Source organism: Uloborus diversus, chromosome 4 (genome assembly GCF_026930045.1).
Source record: "Uloborus diversus isolate 005 chromosome 4, Udiv.v.3.1, whole genome shotgun sequence".
NCBI lineage: Eukaryota > Metazoa > Arthropoda > Arachnida > Araneae > Uloboridae > Uloborus > Uloborus diversus.
Window position 1 is genome coordinate 122,313,056 of NC_072734.1, and position 18,283 is coordinate 122,331,338.

The window sequence follows — 18,283 nt, forward strand, 5'->3', positions numbered from 1 at the left end:
CCGAAGAAGTAGCATCGGATTACCATCATGTAAAACAAGTGTTGCTAAAAAGATATAAATTAAGTTCAGAAGTCTTTCGACAAAAATTCACTCAACATCAGAAGAAACCCGAAAATTCCTGGAAAGATTTCACTTTTGAAATCACTAATTATTTAAATGAATGGTTAGCGGGGCTGGAGATAGAAAGTTTTGACCAATTGAAAGAGCTCATGGTAATGGATCAGTTGAAAAAACGTGCCGGTCCAGAAATGAAAAGTCATTTTCTCGACGACTGGACTAGTTACAAATCAGCCGCCAAACTTTCAGAACAATTTGATAACTACGATGAAGCCAGAAAATACAAACCGAAACCCCAAGAAAAGGCAGGGAGGAACGATAAACCGTCTTTCGGGGGGACGGCCTCTAAGGAGAAATGGAGTAAAAGGGGTGAAGGAAATCAGACAGCTATGTCTGTAAATTCTAACACGCAAAACAGGAAAGAATTCGAAAAACGTGCGGCTCCGCGTGTTATCATTGTAACGTAGTGGGTCACATTAAACCAGCTTGCCCAAAGCTGAAGAAAGAAAATGGAATTGAGTCTATAAACTCTATTGAGGCGGAAAAACAGGCGGATTTCTTAGCCCCATATATAGAAAGGGGGTTCGTTAACGGTAAACCTATCGAATTTCTTCGGGATAGCGGGGCAACTGTAGATTTGGTGAGTTTAAATTATGTACAACCGGCAAATTTTTGCGGTGAAAATGTGTGGATAAGACAACCATTAAGTCTAGAGTTGATATGCCTACCCTTAGCTGTAGTTGAGATTTCAGGGTCATTCGGAACTTTCACAACCAAGGCTGCCGTCTGTGGCAATGAACTAAATCAAAATAGGTATCTGTTAGGAAATAGAACTGCTGCTCTTATCAAAGAGCAAAACGGAAAGGTTTTTCCCCCTGTGGAGTCCGTGAATGCCGTTCAAACTCGCTCGCAAGTTCAAAGGGAAAGGGTCAACACTGAACTTGACATTTCAGTTTTGGATCCGAAAGATAAACCCCAGGTTCCGGAAGAAGAATGCGCGATACGTATTACCCCTGACGAAAGAAATCAAATTTCTATACCTGCTGTAGAAGAAGACTCCCCCGAATTAGCTCTATTGAAGCTCGATAGAGATCAGTTTATTAAGGCTCAAAATGAATGCCCCGAACTTAAAGAATTAATTAAAAGGGTACTGGGTCAAGAAACTGGGTCAGTGAAAAAGACTTATTTTCTCGAAAAGGGGATGCTTTTCAAAACTAAGGAAGATCGTTTAGGGAAGTTAATAAAATTATTGGTAGTACCGAAAAGGTTACGTGAAAATATCAAAGCCCTGTGCCACGAATCTACTTCCTCGCATATGGGTAGTACTAAATCGAAAGACAAATTAAGCCGGTATTTTTATTGGCCGAATTGTTTTAAAGAAATGGATGATTTTGTTAAAACGTGTGAAATATGTCAGAAGACAGGGCATCCTAACGATCGAATAAAAGCCCCTCTGAAGTTAGTGCCCGTTATTCAAGAAGTTTTTACCAAATTGAATATTGATTGTGTCGGACCTCTTCCGATCACCGAAAAGGGGAATCGATATCTTATTACTGCGATATGCATGGCTTCAAAATATCCCGAAGCGTTACCCGTGGCAAACATTAATTCAGTCACTGTAACTGACTCGCTTTTGAACATTTTTAGTCGCATAGGCTTTCCTAGAGAAATTCAGTGCGATCAAGGGCCTTCTTTTACTAGTATCCTAACAACTGAGTTTTTTGAAAGGTTCGGAATTATAATTAAACACAGTTCGGTTTATCATCCACAAAGCAATCCGGTTGAACGTTTCCACCGTACCCTAAAGAGACTATTGCGAGCCCTATGTTTGGAATTCGGATCCGAATGGGATAGACACCTACCATCAATTCTTTTAGCGTTGCGTACTGTGACACGTGAAAGTACAGGATACACGCCTGCAGAATTGGTCTATGGGAAAAATCTTAGGACGCCTGAAACTTTGATTATGGAACATTGGGTAGAACCAGAGGTAGAAAGCAGCGAAGTAACCGAGCACGTATTTAATTTGATCAATCGACTAAAGCGATGCCAAGAGGTGGCTACCGCAAAGATGGAAGAAATGCAGATCAAAAGAAAAGCGTGGTATGACAAAAACGCTGTAAAAAGAGAATTCCAAATTGGGGATCAGGTTCTTGTTTTGGCAACGAACAGACCGAATAAATTGTCCGTTCAGTGGATTGGCCCAGGAATTATTCGCAGTAAGATATCTGAAACGAATTATCTAATAGAAATCCCGGGAAAGAAGGATAGATCACAAATTTACCACATTAATATGTTAAAACCGTACTATAAGAGAGCTGAATACGTGAACTTATTAGTTACGGTAGACGACAAGAACTTAATAGACCAAGAGATAGACATTCCCTATTTAAGCAATAGTTCGACAATTTACGATTTTAAAGAAATAATCGAGACAAACGAGTTAAATAAAAACCTCTCAGATTCTCAAATTGCTCAGTTAAATCAGTTGTTGAACCGTTATTCTAAATGCTTTTCAAATGAGCCTGGGTTAACCGATTTGGTGGAACACGACATCGAACTTATTAGCGATAAACGGATAAGATCGAAACCTTACCGGGTATCTTATCGTCAAAATGAGATTTTAAAAAATGAAATTCAGCGAATGTTGAAATTAGGAATAATTGAAGTCGGGGAATCAGACTATACATCCCCGATAATTCTGGTCGAAACGGAAGGAAAAGATCCGAGGCCGTGTATTGATTATCGTCGATTGAACGAAATCATAAGAACCGAATATTTTCCTCTTCCTAACATAGAAGAACGGGTTGAGATAGTGTCGGCAGCCAAATACATTACAATTTTGGATTTGGCAAAAGGATAGTGGCAAATTCCTTTAAGTAAAAATGCGCAAAGATATGCGGCTTTCTGTACCACTTTTGGAACTTACCGACCTCTACGCTTAAGTTTCGGGCTCAAAAATGGAGCATATTTCTTCTCCAAATTAATGAGCGAATTATTAAGAGGTTTTGAAAATTTCGCTTTACCGTACTTGGACGATATAGCTATATTTTCCAACTCCTGGGAAAAACACTTGCAGGAAATTGGAATGGTATTAGATCGAATAACAAAAGCGAAACTAACTATCAAGCCCTCTAAGTGTAAATTTGCTCAAAGGGAAGTAAAGTATCTGGGGCATGTAGTAGGTCACGGTTTGCGCTCTCCCGCTGAGGCCAAAGTTCAAAGCATCTTAAATTTCCCCACTCCTTAAACAAAAACGCAAATCCGAGCATTTCTCAGGCTAGTGGGTTATTACTCTCACTACGTGGATCACTGTTCAGTTATCGCAGCTCCCTTAACCGATGCGTTAAAAGGGAAAACCAAGAAGGGGGAAATTACTTGGACGGCGGAATGTGAGAAAGCTTTCCTTGAGTTAAAACAAAAATTAACGAGCAAACCGGTCCTTTTTGCACCAAATTTTGAGAAAGAGTTTATTGTGCAGACCGATGCTAGCAACTTAGGTATGGGAGTAGTGTTAAGCCAACTGGATGACAAAGGAGAAGAACATCCCATTATCTACCTAAGCAAGAAGTTCTCTGACGTTGAGAGAAGGTATTCGACTACGGAACAGGAATGCGCAGCCATTGTTTTCGCAATAAAAAGATTACACTACTATGTGGACAAAAACAAATTTTTAGTCGTCAGTGATCACAACCCGTTGGTCTGGCTATGGTCAAATGTTGGAAAAAACCCTAGATTAATGCGTTGGGCTCTGGCTTTGCAGCCCTATAATTTCGAAGTTAAACATCGGGCAGGGAAATTGCACAAAAATGCTGACAGCCTCTGTCGATGTCCTGTCGAAGATTAATGTGTTTTTTTCCTCCAAAATTGTAACCGGAGAATTTTGTTGAATTTCGATAATAAAAGTGTGAGAGGTAGTTAAACTGATTAATTATGTGATGTACGGAATAATAATCTATATATATATATATATATATACATATTTTGTTTTCTGAATGTTATGTACTCGTACTGCGTTCTAATGAATAGCACGTTAACAATGTTCACGAATAAGTGAAGTAATTTGATGCTTTTTACCTTTAATGCATTTATGACGCGTTATATTATGATTAATTTGGTGGTTGTTTTCTTTTGTAATTCATATATGATTTTTCTATTTTAATTATATGACCCTTACAAGTTTCGCACTGCTTACATTGTAGAAGTAAAATTGTAAAGTAGTTTATTTGTTTTAAAATGTAAATTGAATATTGAGTCAATTGCAACTCCAGAATTAGCATAGTACTGCCTATAGAAGTGCTATTTTTGTAATCAACTTTACTTGGGTGTCATCACCAGAAAAATGAAACTTTTCTCTTAATCGAAAAGTTCTTCTAAGGGGGAAGGAGCTATACCGATGTGACTTCTCCAGTTGTTTGCTATTTTGATTCAATGTGTGGGGTCGGTCTAGAAATTCTTTCCCAGACCACACTCATCGTGAGAAAAACATGTTACGCGGGTGTTTTATATCTGTCACCAGTATGGGAGCTGGATAAGTATAAGACCACACGTAAATACGGTTTTTGCTCCCCTTTTCTGAGAAATGTTCGAAATTAGATCTTCAGAATAGCTGAATTCTATCCGAAGCTGGACATTTGTTGTGCACATAAACTTTCTCCGTTTGGTGTGATATGATGTCTGTGACACTATAGGGAACATTTTTCAACCACCTTGTCAACGCGGTTGGAAACCTCCGACAGCAGAAGGAAAAGATCTTAACGCATCTTGTCAACATCGTCTGACTGTTGTAAACAGGGGTGCATTCCCCGCCAAACTAATCCCCGTATATAAGAGAAAGTAAATAGGTGAAAGGGGGAGACTCTCGTAATGCAAAGGGCAGATGAGTCGCGGAGTGTGGCTCTCGCAGTTCAAAATATCTTTGTAACATTAATAATCTGTAATTTGTAGTATAGCTGTAAATATTGGTATGTTGATTAAACGTCTCTAAAAGACCATGCATTCTCTTGTCGTCTTTACACAAGAGGTGGAAATGGTACAGTGAGCACAGACAATGAATCAGATTTCAAAAAATCATATATTCAAAACTACTGCACATATTTCAATAAGTGATACATGAGTGTAAAATAACCACTTTTTACCAACACAAAGGCTCATTTAATCTTGTACATACAATTAAGCATCATTCTAATAATGGTTCATAATTCTGTCCAATGTTGTAGTATCACTCTGTCAAAGATTTGCAATGCTACATAAATGCATTTTTAAGGTTCCTGCAATGTTTTCGCCATTGATAGTTGATAAACAGTGTTTTTAATGCAACCTCATAAACAGTATCACACGCTGTATGGAACCAACTGGATTAGACATTTGTCTCACAGCGAAAGGCTCACACGTTGAACATTTATAGCTAAAAGAAAAAAAAAATTTCTCTTTACATTCATGTATCACTTATTGTAATAAGTGCAGTAGTTTCGAAAACATGATTTTTCTCATTCAAGTCCATCATTTGTGCTTACCATATGTATGATAGTCCAAGACACAAGTATGCTTATAAATCTTGAAAAAATACTTTTTTTAAATTGAATGTAACAAAGATGAAAGGAAAAAACCCATAGGAGATTTTTTTACACCTCTAAAAAATATCATTTATTACTTTGTAAATAATTGACTCTAAAAAATTGAAAAGAAGAAGAGTTTGAACTCTGCTTCCAAATCACTTTGAAGTTGTTACATGAATTCAAACTTATTTTCTGGAGGATAAAAAAAAATGCTTTTTAAAAATCAGAACTTACCTGGTTCATCAGCACTTTTAATAATTCCCATTGAAACAGATTTTCGAGCTGTGCATGGAATTTCTCCTTCTGTTTTTTTCGGCCAGGCAAATTGAGATTTGTATTCTGTGGTTTCCGAAGGATTCTCAGATATAATAGGAAATTCATCTGCTTCAGGTAATACAGCTACCCGCCCAGAGGTTATTGGAGGAAAGCTTTGCACCATGATCTGAATCAAGTAAATGTTTAATACATTAAACAATCATTATTTACAACAAGTGATTGCCATCAATAAAATTTCTTTAAAAAGAAAGAAGTCAGGGGTGTTCGCCAAAGGGAGTCATGGGGCAGACTGCACCATTGAAATTTTGTTCTTGTTTTTTGGGGAGTGTGCTGTTGCTCTTGGGGGTGGGTGGGTGGGGGCCTCACTCCTATCAAAATGAATAATAAACAAAGCACTAGGAAAGTGAGTTCTGCAATAAATTTAAAAAAGAGCCTCTTGGATCAAATCTAGATTTATATTAGAATAAAAATTAAGTAAAAACCTCAGAATAGTAGCATTCCTAAATGATAAAAAAATAGTTTATACAGGAGCTAAAAGTCAATTTTTTAGTAGAAGGAAAACTCCTCTTCAAGCTTCATTTATGGCAGACATCACAATTTTTCCAGAAGAAGATGTAATTCAACTATTTCCGCCTTTCGCCTATTTTTACCTTCATAATGTTTGTTTAATGGTAAAAATCTTCTCTTTTTATGAAAAGTTTTTTTTTTTTTTTTTTTTTTTTGCATTTAAAATGTAAATGAATTGATCATTCATAATATCTACATACTCATTCCCCAAAACATGATTTTTTATTTTACTATGGAGCTTTAGCCCTGCTTGCTGGTTGTCACCAGCTCCTGAAGATCGTTTTGCAATCTTATTTGGTTTGTGAAGCTTTAAACTGTCTGTTAGAAAGAATCAGATTATAACATGCTTATTATTAGAATAAAATTAAAATATCTCTCCCTCTCCAATAGAAAATAGAATTTAAGTAAAGAGTTCGTTATAATTAGAGCAATATCAAAATCTTGCTCCCACCAGAAGACAATAAGAACTTGAAGGGATTACACATAATTCAGTTATTAAAAAAAAAAAAAAAAACACTTCACGAGCATTCCTTCCTCAAGTTCCTAACAAACTGGTACCAACTTGCACAGCTAAACAAACTAAAGGGCTCCTGAGCATAGCAAAACAGCAGTTCTGTATTTGAAAACTAGTTTTCAAATTCATGGCTTTTTGTCACTTTGTGCGCTTTAGCTTCATGCTTGAATCAAGTTTAACCTAGGATTTTTGATAAAATAGAAACTGTCATATCTGCTGCTCAAATTGAGAAAATCGGAACAAGTTTAATCTGATGTAGGGAAAAAAAAAAGCTTTTTGAATGACCTAGAATGTTAAGGGGTATGGGAAATCTTTCATCCCTTTAGTAGGCAGTTAGTGCAAAATTTTAGCTTAAATTATTTACAAAAAAAAAAAAAAAAGCTTCAAGGTGCAAATTCCTGGGGTTCGAAGTAATTTTGTACCAAATTTCAAGGCTGTAAGTGCTATGGGGTCTTCTAAATGCAGGCACACCACAGACTTACTTTTAATTTATTTGACATTATTTTTTTTTAATAATAGAGAAAATAAAAAAGTAACTTAGCACACAAGTAAAAATTTTACAACATGCTTTCATCAATACACAGCATTGATGTGAAAAAAGGCTTTCTTGTTTGTATTAGCAACTTAAATCATTAAATAAAAAATAAAATGAATCTTTGACACAAACAATTTTTAGGGAAGAGAGCTCAAAAATTAGAGTGGAAATCCCACTGTCCAACCTTGAATTTTAGCCCTTAATACTTAGACCCTGCTATAATACAGCATAGAAAATACTGCATTATAGCAGGGTTTAAAGTACTTCTTTTGATTTTTGAAAACTTTTTTTTGATCATTATAAAAGTATATAATCAAACATGAAGAGTTTTTCAGTTCAAGTCAAGTTTCTCAAAATCAACTGAATATAAACAACTGATACTTGCTGATCTCTGACACTATCAGCTTTTAAAAATTTTTTTATACTTAATTCTTATTAAATAAAAAAGTTTAGTAACACAAGTTCTGGAAGCTTTTATCTATATTTTTGTTTTTAGGAAAAAACAAATACTAAACGCAAAAGCAGTCACATTAATATTGGTTTCATTCTATTTAAAGACACTTAAAAGGCTGACCATTTTTCAGCATAGTTCAGGCATGTCTGGTATGATTGCCAACGTGGACATAAAAGCCCCTCAAAAAGCTACAACTGCAATAATGTAGCCAAAAGTTTGTATTGAACTTAGTCAAAAAATGGCGGTGATGTGCTGAGATTAAGTCAATATTCAAACTTTTAAGAACAAAGAGTCCATCTGCAAACTGTGTTTTCCATGCACTTACTACATCTTTATAATATGATCAAACTTCACGGTTAAAAAAAAGGAACAGAGTTAGTAGTTTTTGTCCTTATTCCACTTGCAGATCCAGCTGCTATCTCTGCTTCACTGGCAATAATTAAACTTTGTTTAGGGATCAAGTAACAAATGGGGCTAGAACTTTATAATTCATAAAACCATTGAACTATGGATGTGATTTTTAGTAACTCCTAACATTAAAATAGTTTTAACTATTGACACAAAAAAGTTGCGAAGAGTGTCGCAAGGTGCCATAGTATACTTCACTAATAACCTCTCTTTCCCTCAAAAAAAGAAAAAACTCATACATCAAAATTTGATGCCATTGGAGGTTTCACAATAAAAGCTAAACAGTATTATTTAACTACTTTAAAAATTTCAATTGTATAAATTTCAATTGTATAAATTTCAACCTTTTTACTAAATGTTCACATTTCAAATTGCAATTATGAAATTTTATACTTGCATATTTTGCATTCAATTGAGATGAAAAAAGTTCAAACTAACCGATTTTTGATGATAATGGCTGCTCCCAGGTTCAGCTGACCGGCTTCTCGGTCCTGATTTAGAAGCTAGGCCCATATCACGTTCTTCACTCTATCAAATAAACAAAAATATTTTCTCAAAATAATTCACCATTAGTACTACATCATAACACATCTCAGCAAAAGTAACTTTTAGTCTACTTTAAAAAATAAAACAAATAAATATAAAAAATTCAAAATTAAGAATGATAAGTGATTAAATTAAGTATGATGTGAGAAATTAAGTTCCCTTAATATCTCATTTGAAATAATTGACAAAAACTTACACATAGTACCTGCAATGATTCTTAATCCAATGGTGCATTAAGACCATAAAATCTAATTTTGCATTATATTTCTGAGATATGCAGTTAGCCTGGACCATTTTCACATAGTGAATTTTTTTCTGTACTGTTCCTTTTCTAGCCAATATCTTAACTGTGGCGATAAGCTAATTTATACTATGAATTTTAAAATTGCTTTTTCTTTTCCTTCGCAGTTTAAGTCTCATTCAGTTCAAAATCAAATATTTACTTTTTTCTTTAAAGATGAAAAAAAAAGTTTTAAAATTTTTTTTTAAAAGGGCATTAAATTCCTCACCCTAGCTCTTAGATCAGCTGCATCTTTACTGTGATGACTCAGATCATGTCGTATCACCTCATTATTTCGATAAGCAAGTTCTGGATATTGTTTTCTTCTCTGAATACCAATCTCTTTGACAACTGAAATCAAATTGCATTATATTAATATATATATAAAGAAAGTTAAGGATTTTTTTATAAAAAAATGCTAAAATGCTTTACACTAACAATATAGATAAGCACAAATTGCTATCAAAATGATAAAAATTGAAACTTATAAAAAAAAAATTTCACACAAGTTTCAAATAAAAATTCTTATTCGAAGAGTTTTTAAGTGAATAAATTTTACATTAAAATAAATCTTTAATTTTACAATTTTACTAAAGCAACAACAGTTTGTAAGAAACTTCACTACAACAGTTTGTAAGAATCAAAGCTTAAGTATTTTGATGAAAATTTGGTTAAAAGCAAATTAGTCTCATAAAAATGTTCCATCCTCATATATATATATATAATAGCCAATGATCGAGCGATGCTGATGTCATCAACAATGAAACTCTCACCACAGCGTGATAATTTGATAATCGACATGCAGGGAAATGCTTTATTTTGACAGGGATGAACTGGATCCGGTAACTTAACTGTTTTACTGGTAAGACTGTCATTTTAGGAAAATGAAGAAACGGGATGCCTTGCGGATGATTTTCTAGTATTAAAATGATTACATAAAAAAGGTGGGAATGTTCCTGACAGAGCCATACAAGCAACTGGTTTTCCCTTCACTGGTGTATCTGGTGTTTTCCAGACAGCAGAACGTTTAGTAAGTTAGATCCCTGTAAGGAAAGTATATCCACTTTTTACCACTTAGGCACAAAGTAGCAAATATGCATTTTGGCCCCTCGGGATATTTTTCACCACTTTTGGGCACCATCCCATCTTTTTGCAGGAGGAGCTTTTTGCGACACATGCTTTGCCACAGCAACTACATCAAATGTTTAGCTTATCTCATTGGAATATGAAGAACAAGGACTTCCCAAATGCTTTTGCACATAATTCCAATTTTACAGAACACTTAAAGATTTGAAAAAATATTACAACTGAAAAATTTTCCAAGTTTCCCAGGTTGAGTAAGCACCCCGTTTTGATCCACCTAAACACATGAAAATAAAACTCGAAGCTCCAATCCAGTTTTCAGAGAAGTAAAACTTTATAGTTCAGTCGGTTTTCTCACTAAACCTTTTTTTTTTGAGGGGGGGGGGCTTAACTAGGCATTAACAGGAACTTTGCTGCAATTACATGGAATTTATTATATGGAACTCGGAAACCAAATGAATTTTCTAATTTAATTCTTTTATTTTTTTATTAGAATATCCTGTTTTGGACCATGGTAGTTAAATTTGGATGAACATGGACATTTACTTAATTATTAGTGATAGACAAAATATAACAACACTTTAAAAACTTAAAATAAAAAAAAAGAATGGAAATCAATTATGATAAATGCAGGGGTGCCAACCTAGGGGGGCCATGACGCAGACTGTGCCATTGAAATTTTTAGGAAGGGTTGTTTCGAGCTGGTATTTTTCTTTTTTTAAGAGGGGGGGGGGCTCTAACTCTGGAGGAGAGACTTAGCAATATTGAGAAGGGTGCACCCTTGCTCTTGGGAGGGGGGGACCTCTGGATAAATGCTTGTTATCTTGTCAAACAGTTTATTCTAATTTCAAACAAATATAACACACTTGATTGAGGAGCACAGCTGACAACATCTTGAGCCAGAGGTTTGTATTGCGGATGCCACACATAATTCCGTTTATACTCAGAATTCAACTAAAATAGAAAAAGAGTCAATATTTTACAAATACAAAAGTGACGACCAGCAACAGGCTCTGGGCCCAGCTAGACACAAAACAATTTATTTCAGACATTTCAACTAAATTAAGTCAACCTGAAATAAATATTGTACTTTATTAGATGCTTGTGATAAGGTTTGATCATGGAGATAAAAATGTTTTTAAATCTAAAGACGACTTCTATAAACCTGGCTCACACTAAGAAGCATAAAATAAAATAACTAGATCATTTCTTGATTACAATACTCAAAAATTGCAGTTGATCTTAATATCTTCAAGTTGAATGAATAATTAAAAATTAAGAAGAAGAAGAAATATAGAGGGCATACTAAAAGCTATTCATACAAAGTTGTATACCCCTATTTCTTCTCTCAAATTTTTAATGATGCAATGAAACTTTTTTGAAGGTTAAAACATATTTATCCCTTACCACTCCTTATTTCATAAAAAAATTCACTTTTGTTGTAAAATATACACTGGTGTGCAAAAATTAAGGACGAGACGGTTTTTTCAATATAACTTTGTACAAAAGCTTTCCAAATCAACACATTTAATACCGTAAGATCCCCAATACGTAAGGACATGTGTAATGTAAGCAACACTTACTAAAAGAGGAATCAGAGGGATAAAAAGAAGCTTTATTGAAAAAGTAGCATGGAGCGCAATGCGACTGAAGGCCGAAACATCCCTGTGATGGGTGTCCAGCAAGAAACATCCGGTTTTTAGTAGGGGATATGATCTTCCCCGACTGCTAGGCAGGTTTCACAGCGTCTACCCATGTGAGAATGAGGGTGTCAATGAGTTGTTGAGGCATTGCTGCCCATTCGTCTTGCAGCGCCAATCGAAGCTCCCGAATTGTTACTGGTACTAAGGTACGAGCTGCCAAGCGTCTGCCTAGAAAATCCCATACATGCTCGATGGGATTGAGATCCGGAGCCAGCCAATCCATACGTTCAATATCCTCACTCTCTAAGAGCTGTTCGGCAGCTACTGTGCGATGACATGGTGCATTGTCGTCCATGAAAAGGAACTGCGGACCCATAGCGCCTCTAAAAAGACGCACATATGGAAGAAGAATCTTGTTACAATAACGGGTCCCGCTGACTGAACCTGCGTCGAAGATGTGAAGGTCTGTACGACTACCAAGCATGATGCCTCCAAAACGAGAACACCGCAACCTTCATACCTGTCCCTTTCAATGATGTTCGAGGAATGATTGCAGCTTCCTCGCTCTCTCCAGATGAGTATGCGATGAGAATCGCTACTCAGACTGAATCTGCTCTCATCTGTAAAGAGTACTCGTCCCCATTCATTGTCTCTCCAATTCCGATGTTCCCGGCACCACAGAGAACGCCTTCTCCGATGGGCAGGCGTTAGAGGTACACACTGTATAGGGCGTCGTGCAAACAGACCACCACCGTGCAGTCTTCTGGCCACGGTAAAACGCGATATCGGTCGTCCAGTCGCCTGTGTCGTGTGTCTAGCGATTTCTCCCGCCTGTTTCTTCTGGCCTGTAAGACAATATACTGGTCATCTGCGGGTGTGGTTCCTCGTGGACGATCACTACTGAACCCCCGGATAGCTGTTCCTGTAGTTTGAAATTGTCTCCAAAGTCGTGAAACGATGCTGTGAGCAATTCCGTACTCTGTTGCCACACTTGTCACACTGAGGCATTCCTCCAACTTCCCAATGATTCCACCTCGGGTAAAAGAATCCAGATGTCGTCTAACAGACTGATTATTCGCCATTTCTCGCTGAGGCAGCAACTCTGTGTGATTTTAACTGCTATACAGCGTGCAATCTCTTTGCCAGGAATACTGATCTTACACCGACAACATGCTCTATACTACTCAGACACTCCCCCATTACGTCTGCCTGCATATCTGCGCATGTGCTACCGTACATAATCTCCTGATTGGTTTTTCTGTCCGCTCTGCCTCTTCGTTCAGCTAATATGCTAATTTTTCGACTTCGTCCTTAATTTTTGCACACCAGTGTAAGTGCAGAAAGGAAGCATAGCTTATAATATTCACCGTTATTCTGCTCTAAATGGTTGTTTACTCAAATTTAACAACAAATTTAAACAGGTATTTAGTGCAAAAAACGTTTAAAAAACACTTTAAACTAATGCCGTGACTGAGTCAAAGAAAGCTTCGGAAACCTGAATCAATTGAAAAGTTCCAAGCAATCAAGAACTAACCTATGATTCCTTTTTGAAATATTTTGTTAATTATATAACTTCTAATATTTTTCATTGTGTTTAGCAAAAATTAAAAATGGAACCAGCAGCCATTATGACAGAGAAAGTAACTTAAGAAATAGTCTAGAAACAGAAACACATGCCATCGTTTTTTACTTTTTAGTTTAAAAAGATTTAAGTACTTTTCCGAGATTTTACTAAACACAAAGAATGGTGATGCCCAACCAATTATTACCCAAGAGCAGCACCTCATACTAAAATAAATCTTGGGGATCAGGGTACATACAAATTTAAAAAGTATATTTGAGGCAGGGAAAAGCAAAGGGATGTAAGTGGACATTTTCAAGTTTTGAGTAAAATGCATTTGAAGATAACATCCTAGGTAGGCATTCATTGAAATTTTTTTCTAAATCATGCTGTATAGCAGCAACTACCAGGGCTATTAATTCCATTTCTTGCCCCAAGACAGAAGAAAGGTTCACCTACCATGAGTACTGGTTATATCCAAATTTTTAATTTTGCCACTTATATATGGGCAGTTCTCAAAAGGTGGGAGCAAACACAGACCTCAACTTTGAAGCTTCAACACCAAATAACTTTCATTTTAATTAACTCAAAAATTTTTGAGTTAAATTATAATACTGTATAGAGACAAGAATTGACATAAATTATGGAAAAATTGCTCTTCAAATGCCCTTAAAAAAAATATTTTCTTTGCTAAAAGGCACAATTTTGGACATACCAAAACGTTAACTGAGCAAATGTACCATTAAAAAAAAATTTTTTTTAATTATTTCCATACATTTCAAAAAAAAATTAAAGGTATGAATCTTACACTGAATAATTTTTTGTTAATATTTTACACAAATAACAAAAGTAAAAACAGATTATTTACTTTGTAAACGATTTTAGAAAAAAGTAAGTTTGAAATTTGATGTATGTCCAAAAGTTACGATCTTTACAATGCTATTATTTGAGAACTAAGTATATGATGTTTTCGTTTTAAAGGCATTTATCGATCCTGAGAATCAATTTTTAATTGTTTAAAAGTGTTTTCTTAAGCTTTTATGCAGTATCTTAGAAGAAAAATAACTTTTCTTAAACATACATGTGAGATGTCCAAATGGCGTTACGATCTTGACGCCGATAATTCTGTCCGTTTATTCATAATTTTTTATCATCCACTGTCTTCTAACCTCAATAAAAAAGGTTATTATAATGTTATCTTCTTTAATTCATTGGTATTTTGCATGATTAATAAGTTACACATTGAACAATACATAAATTACAGTATAAACATGGCTGGTTATGATCGAACGAAAGCCATTTTGCGCTAAAATCGCCAAGCAAACTCCGTTGGCGACAACACAGTGTACGATAAGCTGAAGGTTACCAGAGGGAAAATCCAGTTTGACAAATGTAGTTTTTCGTCTGCTGCGCCAGTTTTGGCGACTTTATCACCTGCGCTAGCAGTTTTTTCCCCCCGCTTTTATTATTTTAGAAAAAAAAAAATTTCTCTTTCTTTTCGAAACATAATTTAACGATCTCCAAATAGAAATACGAATTTCTTTTTTCAATAATTATTTTTCGACATCGTTTTAATTTTTATGACATTAACAAAAATATTCATTTATAAAACTGATGTCACTTTTTACATTTGTATTATTTTTAATTTGAAACTTTTTTTTACCTTTCATCAACTTTTTCAAAATCATTCCAAAACTTATATTTAACTTTATTTATCATTATATGTAAAGAGCAGTATGTATAGCCATTCAAGTACTTGATTAATATCCTCTTTATTATTAAATTGCAAAATTCAAAAAGTAGTAAATAAAATTTTCATTGGAAAAGTTAAAAATCAGATTAAAAGTTGTCAAAAATGGTGAAACTTACATTAAGATGATGTCCAAAATCCGTTACCTACAGGACAACAATGTCCAAAATCTGTTACCTACAGACTGCTGATTTAATTTGCTAATTAACAATTTTTACAAATACCTGCTGTCTTTTCATGTTCATATATTGTGTTCTAGGTATGCATACTATAGAATAAAAGCAAAATTGATGTCAAATTTGAAAATTTTTGAAATTGCTCAAAGTTAACTTTTTTGTTCCCACCTTTTGAGAACTGCCCATATAGATCCCTTTGCTTCTCACTGCCTCATATCTGTTTTTTCTAGGATAACATGAGAAAAGACAGAAAAGGAAAGAATATTATTCATTAATACAGGACGCCTATTTTATTAGCATAAAGTGTCAGTCTGTTTTTTTGGAAATAAATTTCTGACTATTTGGGTCCTAATTTGCAACAGTCATTCTTAACACCAAGTGAAGGTGATCTGTTGTTGCATAATTTTATAGAAAATAGGTTCTGATTCACAACATTGAGCATAACGATGGACCAACAGTCAAAATGAGCAAGCTAGAAGTCACTTTTAATGAATCAAATACATACATATCAATATATACATTATCTTAATAATGTAAAAACGCTATAGACTGCTGGTAGCATATTTTAAAAAATCAAAAATATGCAGAAGAAAATGATTTTATACAAAGACGAAACTCATAGTCCACCATAATCCCGATTTAAAGATTGTCAAGAGGTTGGAAAAAGTTATCGTTAAATCAAGGATATTGTTAAATTGAGGAACATAAACGTTCAATGCAGTCAAATATGGACCAGTGAAATACATTAAACGGAGAAAATCGTAAAATCAGGTACCGTTAACTTGAAGTTATACTGCATCTAAAAATTACTTTTACAAATTTATTCTTAATGTCAATTGAAGGTCTCAATCACAATGAGTTAAGGTGTAAAAAGAAAGGTATGACAGAATTGCCATCAATGACTACTTATTTCTAACATTGGGCCATAAGTTCGGTACAACTGAATAAGAATCTTCACGTTAAATTGTTGTGCTATATAATATCGGATATTTTCTGTTACTTCTCGGTACAAAGGTATTTATTTGCTTTTTAATTTTTTTTCATGACAGCTGGTTTTCGATTGAAGAGAAAAAGAAAAAAAAAACTTTTAATACTTGCAAGTGATGCTCTAACAGCAAGTGCCAAGCAAGTCAGACTCAAGGCTGCTAAAAGAAGAGTTTCAAAACTCTAATGAAATAAGAAATCTCTCAAACTGAAATTTTAATATATATATATATATATATATATATATATATATATATATATATGTATATGTTTTTTCAGATTTAGTGGAATTTTTTTTTTTTCATTTTTAAAAGAGAATCGTCCTTTTCACATAAAACAGCAAATATTTTATTTGTTGAATTCAACTCTATTCAAAATAAATATCGTAATGTATCAAAATATAAACTTCTAATAAGAAAAAAATATAACTTCAAAAATACAATTTAAATACAACTATAAAAATAACTCAAAAACTGAATTAGAAAACCTGAATTTAAAAGATAACTTCAAGTTATATGATGAATTTAAAATATATTTTAAAATTTTTATGATCTACAACAAAACTTCGTATTTTCAGGGTAAATGTGTGTGTTTTATCAACCTTATATAACTTGATAGCAAATTTAAGGATATTTTTCAAAAAAAAAAAAAAAAAATCCACACATAAATCAATACATATTGTACATAATGAAAATTCAAATATGTTCAAGGTTGCACTTACCTTAACATAAACAAATAAAATTTAAAACCAAAGAATGGAGAGAAAAAATACTACGCTCTTGGGTTCAGTAAAAACGGTGAGAAAATAAAAATGAGCAAGCAGGTGGAAAGAAATAATTTACGTCTTCCTTCAATTTACTACAGCAGAAATCATAAAGTGCTGAAATACGTTAAATAACATAAGTACATGCTCAAACATCATGCATATAAAAATAAATAAATAATAATTTCAAAAATATAAATTCTCGTCAAAACATAAAAATAAATATATACAGTAGACCCTCGTTTTACGCAGGTTTATTTTACACGGTTTCGATTATATGCGGGTTGAGATTTACCTTCTTTATTTTACTTTATGCAGATGAGTTTTGGTTTTACGCAGTTGCGGCAATGCAAACAGAGAGAATTTTCCCCTGTTTCAAAATCCAAACTCCAAAAGATTTCATATTAAACGTAATAAACTGTATTTTAGCTTGCTAATAATCAAGCTTGTGCCACTGGAGACATTTTCTGCGATTGATTAAAGAACTCTTTCCAGAAGTAAAGTTACTAAACTCACACTGTTCAGAACTTACTGGAAGAAGAAGTTTTAGGCGTGACAAAGGAGGACAAAAGCAACGAGGATACCGACATCGATGACACAGAACCAAAAACGTTAAAATTGAAAATTTAGAGCAATTCCTTGACAATAAAAATTATCTTTCTGATTTGTTAGTGAAGGAAGATTCAATCATGGAAATTATCACGGATGCGTTATTACTCTGTAAAGAACTACAGAGAAAAATTTTTTACTGCCAAAAAACCATCACAGCCAGCTCCTTTTCATAAACACTAAATTAATTTGTTTTCTTTATGCATGTTGTGCATAGAAATCGATATAAGTACACATTAAACTTATTATACAATTAGGTTGTCATTACAGAATGAAGTATTTTTTTAATATGGAACCGAACGCCTATTTTAATACTAATATTAAGTCTTAATTTACGCGGCCTTTCTGATAAACGTAACTCTCGTGTAAAATGAGGGCTTACTGTAATATAAAATTGCAATGAACACATACAGAAATTTAAAAAATTGAAATAGGATTAGAAAAAGAGGAAAATACTTAAATTTCAAAATATAAACAAAGAGAAAATTTATAATGCAAGCAAAATTATTTTTTTTTTTT

General features: G+C 34.0%; 1 protein-coding gene across 1 annotated transcript in view; it reads right to left on the reverse strand.

The window, feature by feature from the left end:
* Positions 1–18,283, reverse strand: part of LOC129219727 (triadin-like) — a 51,582-nt gene that overhangs the window by 30,307 nt on the left and 2,992 nt on the right. Inside the window, exons 2-5 of the mRNA XM_054854015.1 lie at positions 11,145–11,232; positions 9,425–9,546; positions 8,808–8,897; positions 5,850–6,057 (exon numbers count right to left, since the gene is read on the reverse strand). Of these exons, the coding sequence (XP_054709990.1) occupies positions 5,850–6,057; positions 8,808–8,897; positions 9,425–9,546; positions 11,145–11,232 (508 nt within the window). The remainder of the gene's footprint in view (positions 1–5,849; positions 6,058–8,807; positions 8,898–9,424; positions 9,547–11,144; positions 11,233–18,283) is intronic.